At 34.3% G+C, this 17233-nt stretch overlaps 2 protein-coding genes and 1 pseudogene across 5 annotated transcripts; 2 read left to right on the top strand and 1 right to left on the bottom strand.

The window, feature by feature from the left end:
• The first annotated feature begins 59 nt into the window (after nucleotides 1-59).
• Nucleotides 60-7248, top strand: LOC111298995 (syntaxin-32-like). 3 transcript variants are annotated; one of them, XM_022893819.2, is made up of 6 exons: nucleotides 60-453; nucleotides 569-850; nucleotides 3088-3335; nucleotides 3464-3636; nucleotides 4148-4342; nucleotides 6734-7248. In XM_022893819.2, exons 2-6 carry the CDS (start codon nucleotides 610-612, stop codon nucleotides 6891-6893), a joined length of 1017 nt encoding a protein of 338 aa, XP_022749554.2. In that variant the 5' UTR covers nucleotides 60-453; nucleotides 569-609; the 3' UTR covers nucleotides 6894-7248. The 3 variants fall into 3 exon arrangements, with proteins under 3 accessions (XP_022749554.2, XP_022749553.2, XP_022749552.2); XM_022893818.2 differs by having other exon boundaries at nucleotides 61-453; nucleotides 550-850; XM_022893817.2 differs by having other exon boundaries at nucleotides 61-850.
• A 904-nt stretch (nucleotides 7249-8152) lies between these two features.
• On the top strand, nucleotides 8153-11741 carry LOC111298992 (uncharacterized). Its single transcript, XM_022893816.2, has 3 exons — nucleotides 8153-8802; nucleotides 10393-10648; nucleotides 11095-11741. Exons 1-3 carry the CDS (start codon nucleotides 8482-8484, stop codon nucleotides 11466-11468), a joined length of 951 nt encoding a protein of 316 aa, XP_022749551.1. The 5' UTR covers nucleotides 8153-8481; the 3' UTR covers nucleotides 11469-11741.
• A 1716-nt stretch (nucleotides 11742-13457) lies between these two features.
• On the bottom strand, nucleotides 13458-16814 carry LOC111298993 (psbP domain-containing protein 5, chloroplastic-like; annotated as a pseudogene). Its single transcript, XR_016329622.1, has 9 exons — nucleotides 16344-16814; nucleotides 15849-15927; nucleotides 15615-15678; nucleotides 15426-15525; nucleotides 14910-14969; nucleotides 14697-14756; nucleotides 14546-14600; nucleotides 14186-14235; nucleotides 13458-13710 (listed from the first exon to the last, which is right to left on the bottom strand). The product of XR_016329622.1 is annotated as a psbP domain-containing protein 5, chloroplastic-like (transcript).
• Between the last annotated feature and the right edge of the window lie 419 nt (nucleotides 16815-17233).

The following is a 17233-nucleotide window of genomic DNA, read 5'->3' as shown; positions in this document are numbered from 1 at the left end:
TGTTTACTTATTTTCCCATTAAAGCCTTTAAGCAAAATTTCTCATTGGGACCTAATTCTAAAAACTGGTAAAATTCGAGGGCCTCTAACGCAAAAAATCCCATTGGGACCATTACACGGGTCACGAGTCACGGCTCATGCGACGACGACATTACCCATTGCGCCCATAACCTCCCGTCAAGCTATATCTCCATTTCGGATGCATCGTTGCTAAACCTTTGCATTTCCCCGATAAAAGCCATACTCGAAATTCGTTGGTTTCAATTTCGCCCACCAATCGCATTCATGTAATAAAAAGAAGCTTATAGTCCCAAATTACAAGCGTTTATGTCGTTCTCGATCTAGATCTAGTGCTGGAATTTCTTCTGTTGAAAATTTGATTATATACGACGGTGTTTTATTCCAAATTAAGGTTGATCTGGTTGATTAGGGTTTCAGATCTTTCCAATTTGAAGTAAGAATCTCTGTCCATGTTCCTAATTTTTGTTTAATTGCAAAGAGAATCGAGGAAATTAAGCTTTTTAGCCTTTCCATTCTACTTTTTTCTTAGGAATCAAATGTTTGGTTAGGGATTTAGGGTTTTTTTTGAATATCGTGGAGGTCAACAAAAATGTCTGTAAAAGTGGCACAATCTTCTATTAGAGATCGGACGCAAGAATTTCAGAGCGTAGCGGGGCGGTTAAGGAAGTCGTTCTCATCTGGGCCAGGCCAAAATGGGCCGAGTAGCAGTACGTCGAGAGCGGAGGAACAGAGATCTGTGGCTGCGCATCAATCGGAATTTAATAGGAGGGCTTCTAAGATTGGATTTGGGATTCATCAGACTTCACAGAAGCTTTCAAAGTTAGCAAAATGTAAGTACTTATATCAGCTTCATTTACATTTATAATTGTTTTGTTTTGTTTTTTTGTTATTTTTAAGAAATGCACAATAACAGATGGAGTTTTTCCTTGGCCAACGGATGGAGGTTTACATGGCATAGTTTTTAGAAAGATGATGGTAAGCCAGACATGGGTTTATTTCTAAAACCTGAAATTTAGCTTCTATGCGTATAGCATGTAATTTAGGAGCTTCTAAGAAGATTTGTACTGACAAGTTGAGTGATAGATTTAATGGAATTTTGGGATGTGCAAAATTGAACTTAGTTACTTAAAAGAATTTCTATCGAACAACATCTTTGAAAGAATGTGCTTAAACAGCTTAAAAACTCCTGTTGGGTCAAAAAGGCTGTTAAGTGTTAAGAGTAGGAGTTGGAAGAAGGATGTTCATTGAAGCTTTGTTTGGTAAATATATAAAGGTGGAAGGATAGATATTTGAGAGACTAGGAAAGTGAAAGGAATGAAAATATATTTTCTTCTTTCCGCTATTGGCTTGTGCTTGGTAAGAACCATGGAAAAGTGGATGGAAATAAAAATAATATATCTATACATTGCTTGATAAAATGAAAAGTGAGAGAAAAGCAATGAAACATTAGTTAACCTTTATAACCTTTGTAAGTGACTAAGTGGAGATAGAAGTTCAAAATTTTTTATAAACGTGGACAATTTTTGTAAATTTGCAGCACTTAACTCACACCATCCAATATTCTTTCCTTAATATTTGTAACTTGAGAGGACTGATTATGGCCAGGGCCAGTTCGGGCCTGCCGGGCCTCCCTTTTTAAAAGTCAACCTCAAACCAGCCCTGTCCACCCATTTATTTATTATTTTATTATCAAAATAATAAACTATTATTTATTATTAATATTTCATAATATGTTTTAGAATTATATTATTTAGTAATAGAATAATTTAATTGGGTTGGGACTTTGCTTGGCCAAAAAGCCTGGACAATGAGATCAGGCCCACAGGCTTGGACGAGTAGCCTGGCCCTTGGACACCTACAGAAAATGACATTTGTTCCCATTATGGTTCTTATCAAGCGTGAGTCTGAATAAATTTCTTCCCTGTATTTCACCTTCCTTTTTCCATCCTCTCGCTTTCCTATTCTACCAAGAAAAGTCTTTAATGATGCCAGAGGATAATGATATTTTTTGGTTATGTTTATGCATGATTCATTTATTGTACATGAGTGGACTAGGAAACTAGTCATTTGTCGAAAATATTGCTTTGCTTATATTAATGGAAAAATATTTTAAATTGGCTCGTGTCATCCTTGGTCTGAAATAGCATAAACAAGGTTTTAGTCACAGTAAGAGAAATTGCTTTCACTTTCTTTTACTGCCGCAGAAATGTGTATATCCCAGGCTATTACTTTTTAATTAGATATGCGGAGCAGATACCTCAAGACCATGCTTCTACATCTATGCTCCTCTCACCCTTCTTTTTCTTTGTTTGTGGTTTGATAGGAATCGAATTAACACATGGTAGGACTTGTCCATCAGAATTTAAGTAGGGAATGGTCCCATCTTGTTTGCAGCGGCGGATCTAGGATTTTTTCATGGGAGTGTCAACTTATAGTATATATAAAAAATTGTAAACAAAAATTTGAAATAATATATTGCTATATTATTATCCACGACAAGTTCTCCTCTTGAAAACTAGCATTTTGTTTAATTGTAACATGCATGCAGTGTTTTATTTAATTTAAAATGCACCATTTTACTTAATTGAAAACTGTTGATGGATAGAAAAACAATTGGTGTTTCTCAAAAACTTTGATTTTATTTTTTCTCTTGCAAATCCATTGGTGTTTTGTCTTAAACGTTGGTAGTTCTATCAATTCTGGGTTTATGGTGTCCACTGAAGAACTGCCAATGGATTTACTAATCCTGTCAATGAAAAGGGCGTCCAGGGGAAAATTTTCCTTCACAATTTCTTGTTTTCCAATCTTTGGGGTGTCCACGGACACCTTACCTTAAGCCATGGATCCGCCTCTGCTTGGTTGTCTTGGTTTAGATTGTATTATTGTTGTAGCTGAACTCGATGAAATCCTATGAGCACAACTGTCAATGACAGATATAGAAGAAAGCAAACAGACTAGATAGTGATAGGAGTTTATCATTGCTGTTGTTATTATTGTAGTTACTATGATCCCACATATTTTTCATTCAGTATGATAAAAAAATTCCTATATTTTACTTACTTTACAGTGGCCAAGAGGACTTCAGTTTTTGATGACCCTACAATGGAAATCCAAGAACTCACTGCTGTTATCAAGCAGGATATCACTGCCCTTAATTCCGCTGTGGTAGATCTTCAGCTTTTCTGCAATTCTAGAAACGAAGTTGGTGTCTCCAGTGACACATCTAGTCATTCAACCACAGTCGTAGATGACTTGAAGAATCGATTGATGAGCACCACACAAGAGTTCAAAGAAGTCCTCACCATGCGAACAGAGGTAAGGTGGAATTTTTCCGTTTGTTTGCTCACTTAGTTTACTTAGATCTGTTTTGCTACTATTCCTTGTAGTTATGTCATTGCTAATTCTTTCCCTTGACAATTGATGGTTTGAATTGCCTTGTACAGAATTTAAAGGTTCATGAGAATAGAAGACAGTTATTTTCTTCCTCTGCTTCAAAGGATTCTCCAAATCCTTTTGTACGTCAGCGCCCCCTGGCTGTCAGAGCAGCGGCTGGAGCTTCAAACAACCTTCCTCAATGGGCTAATGGGTCTGCATCTTTTTCTCAGTTGCTTCCTAGGTAACAGCTTATTCAGATGTTTGAGAGTAATATACTTATGACTTTTTTTTGGGGTACCAGTACCATACCTATGACTTATTAACTGGAGAAAATAATTAGCACTTTTAACTCTTGAATTTTCTTTAGGAACTTCCAAGTCCATTTAATGATAATTTGTTATTGAATGCACATGGAACATTTCTTAAAAATGCTCTTGTATGTTTTTAGCGGTTTGTCGCAATTGCATACTGCCATTCCTTTTTCCAGAACAGTCATAAAATTCTGTTTTCTTTTTGGCTGTGTGTGCAGTGCACGCATGTGCTTGTGATGGTTGAACGATACTGCATTTTCTTTTATTCTTCATGCAATCTTTTCTTTTATTTATTTCCATTACTTTTTCTAATTCTTTAGGAATTGGCTATTGTTGGCTGCTTTTGTTTTGGTCTAGCTGGATTTAACTTCTTATATGAACTATATCAAACTGATATTCTGTACACTGGTGAAACTTTGTTTTTGGTTCTTAATTATATAGAAAGCAGATGGATGGGGAGAGTCAGCCATTGCTCCAGCAGCAACAGCAGCAGCAACAAATGGTTCCATTGCAAGATAGTTACATGCAGAGCAGAGCTGAAGCTCTTCAAAATGTAGAATCCACTATTCATGAGCTAGGCACCATCTTCAACCAGCTGGCTACTCTAGTTTCTCAGCAAGGAGAGATAGCTATCAGGTTTATTTTTTTGAAGCAACTGCACTTGGCATACATATGAATTTATTTTATTTGATAACATATCACTTGTTATGTAAGGTGCTTTATGTCATAGCATGCTGCAGCCTGTAGTGTTATAGTAATTGCTGTTCACATTTTTCCTTTTTGAATTCCTGACAGTGTATGGTCATCGACTAATTTGATTATGCAAATTAGAGAGTTTTTTTCCCAAAAGAAAGTACTTTGAAATCTTTATTCCAAGAAAAAGATACTTTTATTCTTATTTCCCAAAGTAGGGTACTCTTTGCCATGCAAACACTTGATCACCACATCAGCTCTTGACTTCTCCCTAACCCTTGTTGTCTTTTCTCCTTCATTGTCCTTTCTTTTCCCAGTTTTTCCATCCACAAACATTCTGATTTGAAACTACCATTAAAGCAGGATATTTCAATTGATCTAAAGTTAATTGAATCAATGATAAAAATCAACTAATCTTTAAAAATCCATGTCTCTTTTTTCTTTAATGGAGGGTATAACCCCTAAAAAATTAGACAAATCTTTGTAAACCAATTCACAGTTCATCTACAGGCAACAACATAAACCACTTCTTCAAGCTCTTTAGAAATGATCTTGTTCCTTGTCATTGTTCAAGACTTTTTCCTTCTAGCCAATTAGCCCCATATTCTTTTGTCCAGATATATGCTTCTGTTGCCAAGTCTATCAAAAAGATTTTATATGGCTCTCACCATTGGATCCAAGGAATGATGGGTGATCTTGTACTTTATCAGCATGATGGAGCTTAAAGAGCCTGATTCAATTTCAAGCCGGTTGATTCCTAAATTTTTTGGCAATTTGAAATAGCCCCCAACTATGCCAGGTCTCAATAGAACAATTGTCAAGAGAGCAAAGAAACCCAGCTACCAGATTTGCTTTTTAATTCTCACTCCTCTGATGACCCAACAGCTCCTGCCTTGTTTTTTTGGTCCCAAGTCCCAACTGCCATGGACTTTAAGCTTGTACAATTTCATTTATGGTTTCCTACAATTCCATAGAATCTCTCTTTTTTTCTTTCCATGATATTTGTTGAGATTTGAGGCCGCTTCAGATGATTTAGACATGTGAAGCGTAGGTCTATCTGTGCACCAGTTAGGAGAAATAAGCTTTTAGATTTGGGAGAGACCAAAGCTTCTAGTGGTAGACAAAGAAAGACATAGATGCAAGTGGTAAGAAATAATATGAGGGTTAAGGAAGTAGATGAAAATGTTGTTTTTGATAGAAATGAGTGGTGCAAGAAGATTCATAACTACGACCTAACAAGATTCATTCTATCATTGTATTGAGGTTTTTTTTTTTTTTTTTAATACATAAAAACCCAGGTCAACATCTATTTTAAAAGCCATATTAGCATTTGGATATTGTAATTTTCCACTTTCTTGCCTTGTTATGGGATTAAACTCTAGTTGGATTCATTCATGGGTTGATTATAAATGGATAAAGAAGCAATTTAGAAAAGAAAGAACGATTTGAGGGGGAAAGAAAACAAGGGTAAGGGGAAAAAAATACTGAGGGCTGATGTGGTCATTAAGTGCTTACATGGCAAAAGAGTGCATTATTTTGAGAAATAAGAATAAAAGTACCCGATTAGGAGAATAAAGATTTTTAAATACCTTATTTTAAGAAAAAGCTCTCGAATTAGACTTGCCACAAAGTTTGATCAAATAGTTTATTAAGGCTGTGTAAAACTTCTAAGCCTTAAGCTTAGTGGAGTTTCAAATGATTGTGCTAGAAACAATGATAGAATTCAATAAAAAATGATAAATTATGGTGGTTGTCATCCTCACATTTAAGTTATATGTGGAATTTTTAATGTTCTGAGAGTGTGGTCTCGTAAATAAATGACGGGTTATGCAGGATATCCTTCCTACCTTCTTATTATATAGTTATTTGGTCCTGTGTATGCATCATGGTTTGGTGCTTGGGAGAATTTGAGAAGTCATTTGTTCATTAGAGTAAAAAATGTTGTGATTTTTTTTTTTTTTTTTGCATCTAGTGGTAAAGTTTGGCATGGAACATCTTGAGGATCCAATTGTTAGCTAGCATAGAGAACATGTGTCAACCCAAAAAGAACAGCTGTTTGTATTGTTTTGGTAGGCTAACTACTTAGTTCTACTTATGGAATATTAGCATTCTTGTTCAGATATTAATCATCCCTCACATAGTAAATGGGTATACAAATTAGATAGATTCATTGATAAAAGCCATCAAATTCATAGTGATTATCAAAAGTTATGAATAATTTCCAATGATGTAATAATTTCACTTCCATGGAGGGAGCTGCAGTTTGCATTGACATCGCAGTCTGAATCTTTTAACTTATTTGTGGACTACTTGACTGTGATGTTTTCTTTTCAGGATTGATGAGAACATGGATGACACCTTAGCAAATGTGGAGGGAGCGCAGGGAGCTTTGCTCAAGTACCTAAACAGCATATCATCTAACAGGTGGTTGATGATCAAGATATTTTTTGTATTGATTTTTTTCCTTATGGTTTTCCTATTCTTTGTGGCATAGTCAACAAAGTGAGATGGCTGATTGAAAAGAGAAAAAGAAAATGATAGTGCCTTTCCACACTGTTCTATTCTTTTCATATATACCATCTTTTTGCTTTAAGCCACCACAATCCAGTCCTCCAGAGTTGTGATCGGACGAGATGACTGATTGAAAAGAGAAAAAGAAAATGATAGTGCCTTTTCATACTGTTCTATTCTTTTCATATATACCATCTTTTTGCTTTAAGCCACCACAATCCAGTCCTCCAGAGTTGTGATCGGACCCATTTTGTTTACTGCGATGTGTATGTCCCGCAACATGTAAATTGTACAAGGCATTGGAAATAATGAGAATTGGCAGAAACTATTCCTTTTTATTGCGGTGTTGTTTGACAGAATGTCTCCCAATGTGCCACTATACCAATAATCAACTTTTGGAGGTTTGCTTTTGTTGCTTTATGGTGATGCATGTAGCATCTAGTAAAGCCAGAGAAATGTGGCTTATAGCTTTATTTAGACCAATTGGATTTGCTTGACTTTGTGAATGTGATATTTCACTTTATTTGCTTAGCTTCTGAAGTGGGACTCTTAAATTCCCCCATTAAGCTGTATTTGTCTGGTGTCCTTCATGGGTTATTGAAATAGAATGGTCTTTGAGCTAGCTTTTTCCTGGTGGCTTTGTAGCAAAAGTGGATGAGATGAACGAAAAAATACTACAGGGCTCATCGTATGTTTATTTACATTAGACTTAGTAAATTCGTGAAAATTATTTTCTCACACAATTTATTTAAGTCAAAACCAAAAAAAAAAAAAAAGGCTTTTTTTTTTTTTTTTGGCTATTTAAGAAACCTTAGCTGGTAATCTTTTTTTTTTTTTTTTTATGAAACATTCTCTCGTAACATTGGCTGCCAAACATGGTATTAATTTTATTGGCCAAAAAAAAATGTAGTATTAATTTTATTATAGAAAACATAAGTATTTTTTTTCTTTGCTGGTTGGTACGCCCTAAATATAATTTTATGTCTTATGCTACTCGAGATTTCCTTTTTTTCCCCCTTATATTATTAAGATCTTCAGTTCATCACTTATTATTAAAATAAGAAAAGTAAGATTAATTCGACAAATATCAGAAAAAAAAATAAAATAAAATAAAAGAAACCAAAAACCAAACCAAACCAAAACGAGGTCGTTCAACATTTTACCACGTTTAGTAATTTCCAGAGAAAAAATCATGTACCCGGTTGGGGGTAAAAAGAAGAAAAACAAACAACCATGCAAATCCCACATTTTCCCTTCCACCACCTCCTGTTACCCATTTAACTTATCTAGTCCAATACAAACTAAATCCAAACCCTACCCTTCGCCCCCTTCTTTGCGACAACTATGCATTATTTCAAACCCTACTTTTCTCTCCTGGGAAACAAACACTCCACTCTGATCTCCAATTTGTTCTAATTTCAACGAAATCCTAAACAATAATTTGTCCTCTCATAACGTTTTTAATCGAATCTCGTTTTTAACATCTCGATCTCTGAGTTTTTTTTTTTTTTTAATTCGTATATTTGTCGATTCAACTTTTTTGTTATTTGATTTGGGGGAAACAGGGAGCAATGGTGGGAGGAGGAAGCAGGAGAGATGAAGGATCGTTGGTGATCAACAACACAAACGTGTTTGCGGCTCTCCGAAAGAAGAAGAAATCTGACAAAGACCGAGGTTCTTCTAAAAAATCTTCTTCCAAATCTCAGCAACAACAACAGCCGCAGAAAGAACCCGAGCCGCAGGTGTTTTGGGCTCCGGCACCGCTCACTGTCAAATCGTGGGCTGATGTCGATGACGATGATGATTATTATGCTACAACCGCTCCTCCTCAGTCCGTTTGGGGATCCTCGGAACCTTCTCAGATTCATGATCACAAGACCGCCATTGTGGAGGTAAATTACCTTATTGGTTAAGCGATCAATTGCCTTTTCTTTTCTAAATTGATTGCTATGGAATCCACTAGTATAATTTTAAAATATATTTTAAAATTCTGGTTGGATTTTATTTGTTGTTATTTGAATAATTGTGGATGATTATGTGATGGGAAATCGTGGAATGGAAGCCTTGATGATTGGAAAATGAACTTTTTGAAGTCAATGATTTGACCAATGGTTTGATGGCCGAAACTGATAGCATACTTGTCGATGGAATTTGGTTCGAGGCATATTTTGGTTGATAAATAATTAGGTTTATATGGTGATAGCGGTGATACCTGAGAATGCCTCTGTTTTATTGTCGTCATTCGTGATGCTATAATTCTTTTTATAGAAATTTTTCTGAAAAGGTTATACTGAAGGTTGGGAGATCATGAGATTGTGCCAAATGTATTTATGGGAAATCCGAACTCTTACTAGGAACTGGTAGAGTAAGGCTAAGCAATAAAATAACTGGCACGATTTCCTAAGTAAAATTAGTAATAGATGCTACTTATGGTTCTTTTTACCAGCAGTGCATTAAAATTATGCAAGTTCATGATGAAGACTGTGGATATTTGTCTACCCTTAGAATGCGAATTATTCTGATTGCAATACTATGAAGGGTAGTATGATTAACATTGTTCGTTTAGGAGCCTTGCTCTGAAAAATAAATAGGAAAAAAAAAACTTACATTTGATACATGGAACTAATGTAGCTAAAGTGAAATTTTTTTTTGGAATTTCTCTGTGGATGAAGTGTTTTGTCTTATTTTTCTTTTTATGTTTTATTATGCTATCATAGAAATCAAGGGTGGTGTATCTTGGTTTCATTTGTTTGTCTTTATATTTTATTCTAAGTTAATTTCAAATCCAGTATTAGTATTATTTTGCTTCCTACACTTGAGGATCACATTGTTATAAACTTCCCAAAATCTAGATATTTTTTTTATGATATTGACTTTTTGCCAGAAACATGATCTACTTTAACGCTCCTGTCTTACCATCTTAAGTGGATTTTGCCTCCTCTTTGTTTTTCTTTGTCTATAGAATAGATAGCAAAAGTTGTTTTGGTTATCCTCCTAAGGTGAAGAGGGGAAAAAGCTGGTGGAATATTGGTGTATCTTGTCTTTCCTGTAGTTTAGTTTTGGAACTTTAAGATTTGTTCTTAGTCTTGTCGCATAAATAGCATAAATCCTTTAGGTGTCAGCTTATATTTTGGTTCTCTCTTGTTCTAAGTGGAAGTTTATTGTATGCTTCTTCCAATTTAAGGTTGAAGAAGAAGGGAAACAAACAAGTGGAATTCGCTGACTTATACTTGTCTTGGAGAATAAGTGAATGGCATATAAGATATACAATTGTGACTACAGTTACTGGCTGAGAGCCAGCTGGGCTTTCCTTCTGGGCCCATTTATGCTTTTGTTATTCTGCCAAAAGGATGAGTCCCTTGACCATAAATGATTTGTCCTGTACGATTGGATGGCTATAATTATACAGAATGAATGATGGAAATTAGTTTGCTTTTTGACAAGCTATGTCTCATTAATTTTTAATTGATCTGGGATTACAGGATAGTGAGAGCGAAGAAGATATTTTAGACGAAGGTGATGATGAAATGGAGGAAGAGCATGACTATGAACCAGAGGTTCAAGTACATCCAGAACCAGTGCTAAAAAAGGCTCCTGAAGTTCCTGCACCACCCAAAGAGGCAGAAAGACAACTTTCAAAGAAAGAGAGGAAAAAAAAGGAACTTGCAGAGCTGGAGGCTCTTCTTGCTGATTTTGGAGTTACACAGAAGGAGAGCAACAGCCAGGACGAGTCACACTGTAATTTTAACTAACTTAGTGCTTGTATTACTTCCAATAGTTTGCAATTGTTTGCTTGCAAAATTGTTGCCCTAGTTTTGGTTTAAAGCTAATTATTTATTCCTATTGTTGAGGTAAAGAAAGCAGTAGAATCAAATCTTTGATGATTTTTGTTTTGACAAGCAATATTTGATGATTGAAGTATTGTCTCTTGGGACGTAGTGCATAAGGACCTTGAAGTTGTTTGTGAGTTCAACTTTGAAAATGTGAAATTCTTTCTCAAACACATGCTTGCAACCTTTTATATTTACACATCATCCTTTCAAGTTATATGTTGTTTGCTTAGCTGTAAAGAAGCATTTTACCTGTGCGAAAATGGCATTTCTAGTCCAGAACAATTCCTTTTCTCAAATATCTATAATTGAAAGTCTCTTCTAAGCTAGGTCTTTTAACTCTTACGTTTGCAGATGTTTTACCAGAAAAGAAAGATGGAGAGGAAGAAAGGAAGGAAAATCCTCCGGGAGAGTCTAAAAGTGCCAAGAAGAAGAAAAAGAAGGATAAATCAAAGGAGGGAAAAGAATCACAGGATCAGCTTACTAGCACAGATGCCACCAATGGGCCAGATGAAGCTGCTGGGACTGAGCAGACCGAGGAGGATGCATCTGCTGTTGATGTGAAAGAGCGGCTAAAGAAGATGACATCAATGAAGAAGAAGAAATCTAGTAAAGAGATGGATGCTGCTGCAAAAGCTGCTGCACAAGAGGCTGCTGCAAGGAGTGCAAGGCTTGCTGCTGCAAAGAAGAAAGAGAAGAACCATTACAACCAGCAGCCAATGCGATAAAAGCCCCATTTTGTTCGAGATAAATATATATGAACATATATTTCTTGTTGTTCATATGACAATGCGAAATAAACCGTGGGCTTTGCTTCCTTAAAAAGATGACCATTTAGCTGTATTTGTATGGACTAAAGAAAGTTTTATCTTTTTTTTTTGTTTTGTAGCTTTTTGGATCTTATCGTTACTCATTTTTCATGGAACACATTGCTATGGCAGTTTTGTTTTCTAAAAGTTCTTCATTGGACAACAGCTTAACTTAATTTTCTGTGTTTTACATATACTTGCTGCTAAGATTTTCGTGGATTAGACAATGATATGCTTGATATAGCAAATCCGCAATTTTGAGTTGTCAATGCACCATTAATATTCGCAGAGAACCTGTCGAGTATTTGACTTAATTTTGAAACCATCATTGTGAACGCTGCTTTGCTAAAGCTTTCTTCTCGTATCCCCCATCTCCCATGAGTGTCAGAAGGTGTTTTAAGAACTGCTGCCATCATTTGTTTGAGAAATAGCTAATCTGTTTATTAGGATATTTTCTTATTTTGTCATGTAGACAACGTTTGGACTTTATTTTTCCTCATTTAATTGGTAAATAATCAAGCTTGAAGAAGAAAGTGTAAGCTCAAATTTTAAAGTTCAAAATAGCAGTGGGACATATAGTAATTGTCTGTTAATGTCTGCTTATTTGTTGCTGAAATTGATGGAGCTTGTGCAGTTGACTCCCTAAAGAGACGCACTTGTAGGACTACCTGAGTCAATTGTCTTTCAACTCCGCAGCGCAAAAGGCTAACTATTGCTGTTGAGCTCGTTTCCAACCCTTTGATTATGTTCATGGATGATACAACTATTTCTGATACGTGGGTCGTCATTCTTGTCACCTGATAAAGCACACAAAGAAAAGGCGGCAAAAGTTGATCCAATCTTAAAATTTCGTTTGCCCAATTTAACTCGATCGATTTGAGATAATTAAAAAAATTAATAATACAAACTTGTTCAATCTAAATTTGGATTAATCCAAACTCAAATTCATGTGAATTTAAATGGATTTGAATCCAATTGGATTTTAGCTTAATTTGAATTTGGATTAATCCAAACTCAATAATTTGATTTCAAATGCCAAAATACTTATTCAACATAATTCAAAATTAACCTTAACATAATTTTACTTTCTAAAAATATTAATCTAATTAAAATAAACATAAATTATTTATTTATTAAAATTTAAAAACTTTAAGTTCACATTTCAATTTCTTTTCTTTTTTATTTTTATCATTTAATTATGTTTAAAGACTTAAAATTTTTTCTTTTTTTTACTCTAACAATATAATAAAATTAATTAATTAATTAAATAATAATAAATAATAAAATATCCATAAAATTTAAAAATTAATAATAAATAAATAAAACTAATTATAACACACGAAATCATCCAATTAAAATGACAAAAAAAAAAAAAAAAGAAAATTGATACCGCTCGAACCTTTAAGTCTATATCTAATTACTGTATGAAACAATTCATCCAAAAAAAAAAAATACTGTATGATGCAAATTTTGTTACCTTGACTAACATTCTTACCACTCTTATCTGGAATATTCAAGGTTTAGAATCCTGTTAAATTTGCCTTTTGATCTGGAAAATGCAAATGAAAAAGTCTAATTGAGTCAATGTAAAGGGAGGAAAGGCAGACAGATTAGTACAAAAGGCCATGAGCCAGTGGTTCTTTGTTTCATTCATGTCACAGCCACTCTTACAATTATATAAGCAATCTCAAGAATATGACAGAAAATACATTACATACACATGTTACTTGCTTCTAACTATTTTTTAATCCATGTTTGAAAAAAATATTTAAGTCTTGTTTAATCATGCTTCATTCAATTTGCCAATGTGGGCGACGATAAGAAAAGAAAAAAACAAAATCATATGATAATAATCACGTAATCTATTAGTAAAATATTAAATTTTTAATTTCAGTGATCATAATTCAATTAAAACAATCTAAATATATATATATAAAAAAAAGATAACAGAGTTTTTGAAGCTGTTAAACTACACACTTGTTATCAATGCCGTGGAGGGGAGAAAATCAATGGCCACCCCCAACAAGAAAAGTAAAAAGAAACAAGAAAAAGAAAAGGGTTGTCACCAAAATCTCCATGGATCCTTGTACGGAGGAACATAATTGTCTGTGGGAGAAAGAAGGCAAATGGATGCAACAGTCTGTTCCAATAAGGGACCCATCTGTATTATAATGTAAGTTTGGCTTAGTAAGTAATTCAGACGTTATTCAGAAATACATATAAAATAATGCCTTTTCCTTTGAGTTGGATGAATTGAAAACACTACCTTGATCACATAGTAACATTTCCCTCTTCTTTGTTGGATGAATGATATACATATATATATATAGATGAAATTCCATATGCTGCCACCTTTTGGTTTTTTACAACCAAAAACTAAATACACTAATATTTCAAGAACACTTCAAAGTGGTTGTAGTGAGTAAAAAAGAGGTTGCATGTAGAATTTCCCCATGTGTAAACATTCTATAATGAAATAACCTTGGACCGGCCCAAAGAAAAGATGTACTGGACAAAACCCAGGAACCCCCTGCTTCTTAATAAAAAAGAACTTCTAATACTTTTTATTAGAAATAATTTACTAAATGTCACTTGATATTGTGGATAGAGAGAGAGAGAGAGAGAGAAAGAGAGACCTTAGTCCACAGCTGTCTAAGAGTTGAAGCACTTAGAGAGTACAGATAACCTGCAATAGACATTTGCACAGTTGAATGTGAAGATATGCAGAAGTCCTATAATCAGAAATATAAGCCATAAATGTCCCTATAAGTACCATAAGAGATCAGTAAATCAATACTGACCATAGGTAGAAAAGGAGGCATCGTTCTATATGTTTTTCCTCTCTACACCATGCTGGAATGTATTGGCAAATGAGCTATGTACCTTAAATATTTTTTAAGTGGTCTATTTTCTTTGTAAATCTTAGGGTTTCAAGACTTTATCACAGCGACATCTTCGCAAAATGAGGAACAAAGTCAGAAATTTTATGATCCTACCTTCTCGTTCAGCTGTTGAAGCAACGTAATGTCAGTAAAGGTTTGGTTCTTGAGCCTGCAATGCAAATCTCCACTAAAGGCATCAACATTCCACAAAAAAAGGCATAGCTGTACACACACCAAGGATAATTGTTCTTAAGGAAACACTTACGGATCTAGTTAGCAATTTGCGAACAAGGTATTCATGGTACCAATATTTCTCAACATCAATCTGAGAAAGAAAGAAAAAGAAAATAAAACAAGCCACTTAAATCACACATAGTCATACATAAATTCCAAAGCTTTTAGCTGTATATAAATTGTACTAAAATCTAAACTGTCAAAAATGGAAATCATAAATTAAAGCGAGGTCTTTAAAGCTTACTTCACTAGCATGTGCATCAAGAACTGAACTCTCTGTCATGTGCTGACTCAAGGTGACATGCTGCCAAAAGATGTAGAATGTCAAACAAGAATCAACTCAATAGATTTAAGTTTTCAGCAATTAAATCCAAGAACCCTTCTAGAGTGCATTATTTACTTTTTTGTTCATTTGTTTACTTAGCCAAACGGTAGAGATCTTTTGATACTTTCAAGCAAGAAAACTACTGATTACATGGTTCAAACTCCATAGGACAATTTGATTTAGTTTAATGTCTATAAAAATGTTCGCAAACATGCACCTTGGAGACATGTCTCACTGCTAACAATTACATGAAGTGTAGGAACTTTTTAGGTTGCTTATAGTTTCTATCGAAAATCTCAGTTTCACACAGATTTCAGTCTTAATTGAATATTTGGGACAAATTTTCAGGTGGATGTGCCAAAATTCCAAATATGTAACTTCTATCATACATACGAACAATGCACTAGTTGGCAAGAAAAAGGTCATTTGTATTACCAGTGCAGACTTGTCAGACAATACAGAATCAGCAACATCTTTTGCTGGCAAGGTCTTCTTATCCTTTAGCTTTAAAAAACTGAATATTCAGGGGACCTATCTGAAGCAAAGGATGAAATATAATCCATAAATGTTGAACAGATAACCAATAAAGATCACATTCAGCAAGATACAGTTGTACAAAATTACCGAAACAGAAATGATGAGATTACAATTTCAACACATTCAGATGCAATGTGCAGACGTGCATCAGCTGCATTATACATCAATGATCTAGTTAGGTATATCATATAGTCCGTGTCCACTCTAATCATGTTTTAGAAATATTGCTACAAAACTTGGAATCCTATGACTAATATGGATGAAATTCTAACGCAGGCATAACTTTTTCTATTTCAAATTGTGAGATTGACTAAAACTTACTAGACAGTGTTGCAGCAGATGAATAGCATTCTGGCTTCCTAGATCCCCCCTTCAGAAAAATGCAGAAGGAGCCGTGTTCCTACAATATGAGGCCACCAATGGATAATGATAAAGTAGAGAACAGGTTTGCTTTTGCATCAGTAATATTAAAGTGAAAATATATGTAAGGTGTACCAGAATCTCATTGTGAATGAAAAAGCAGATGTCCCTTAAATAAAATATGTAATTATAATCCTCCGAATATACTTGTTACTGGGTGCTTAAGTCATACAGCATAAAATATAACAGGGGTCGGGTCCATTCTCTGCATGTAGGAGGTCAATTGCTTGACTAGTCGTAAATAAGGGAGTTATGGCATAGGAATGAGAGTGATGGAGAGAGAGTGAACAAAATGTTTCACTTAAAAAATTTCTAAGCTATCATTATATATTGATAAAAATAATAATAAAAAGTCAGCAAGTCACATCATATATAATTTTGATGCTGAACACCTACCATTTGAAGAGGAATTTCTTAGATGGCAACTTCACTGGGTATGAATAGGTATAAGCATTTGTTTCATCAACTAATGAAGCCATTCTTACATCTTCCTCGGCAAGACACTCGAAATAAGCTTATTTTAATCCTTGGAAGAAAATGAAAAAGAGTATGGTTATAGAAATTCTTGAAAAACTAGTAAGCATGCATCTTACATGTTTCCAACAGAACTATTAGAAAACAGAAGAATGAAGTTTCCACTGCGGAATTGTCAAAGCCCGGAATAATCATGATCCTCAAGGTAAATATTAGAACACCATTCAATTTTGAACACCACACGAAAATGAAACAAAGAAAAAAAAGAGAGAGAACCTGAAGAAATGGAGAGTTGTGAAGGAAAGAGGGGAGTTAGAGAGAACCACCATTTTTAACTCAGGCCTCTCTCGCAACATCTTTCTTTCGTGCTTGATTAGCTCAACTCATCCACTTGGACAGTTGGATTTTTCATTTTTGTTTTCTTACTCGTTTAAATAGGCTAGTTCTTCTACAACTCGGCAACAATCGGGTATCCAATAATGTCTTGCCACGTCAGGCAATATTTCATTTTCATTTTTTTTTCTATTTTGTTTTTGAAGAATGAATAAGCAAACGATAATATTTTATATTTTATGTTTTAAAAATATTAAAAAATTCACCTAGATCATTAAAATTAACCAGTTTTATCGACCATAATAAAAAAAATAAAACTAATTCATAAGATACGTTTGGTTTATAAATTTTTAAATTTCAAGAAAAAAAATTGATATTGAATGAAAATGTATGATTTTTAAATTTTATAGATTTAAGGATGTAAGATTTTTGTATTTAATTTACGAATATGTAAGATTTTTAATAAAATATTTTATATA

Source organism: Durio zibethinus, chromosome 18 (assembly GCF_047325235.1).
Source record: "Durio zibethinus cultivar Kanyao isolate XHJ-2024 chromosome 18, ASM4732523v1, whole genome shotgun sequence".
Lineage (NCBI taxonomy): Eukaryota > Viridiplantae > Streptophyta > Magnoliopsida > Malvales > Malvaceae > Durio > Durio zibethinus.
The sequence above is the reverse complement of the archived record's forward strand: the minus strand, read 5'-3'. Positions and strand labels throughout refer to the sequence as shown.

What these genes read in the sequence shown, in the direction of transcription:
- LOC111298995 (XM_022893819.2), top strand. Translation starts at nt 610, where the DNA reads ATGTCTGTAAAAGTGGCACAATCTTCTATTAGAGATCGGACGCAAGAA. An exon ending in TCCTCACCATGCGAACAGAG is followed by an intron (nt 3,336 to 3,463) that starts GTAAGGTGGAAT and finishes TGCCTTGTACAG; the next exon opens with AATTTAAAGGTTCATGAGAA. An exon ending in TTTTCTCAGTTGCTTCCTAG is followed by an intron (nt 3,637 to 4,147) that starts GTAACAGCTTAT and finishes TTAATTATATAG; the next exon opens with AAAGCAGATGGATGGGGAGA.
- LOC111298992 (XM_022893816.2), top strand. Translation starts at nt 8,482, where the DNA reads ATGGTGGGAGGAGGAAGCAGGAGAGATGAAGGATCGTTGGTGATCAAC. An exon ending in ACAAGACCGCCATTGTGGAG is followed by an intron (nt 8,803 to 10,392) that starts GTAAATTACCTT and finishes CTGGGATTACAG; the next exon opens with GATAGTGAGAGCGAAGAAGA. An exon ending in CAGCCAGGACGAGTCACACT is followed by an intron (nt 10,649 to 11,094) that starts GTAATTTTAACT and finishes TTACGTTTGCAG; the next exon opens with ATGTTTTACCAGAAAAGAAA.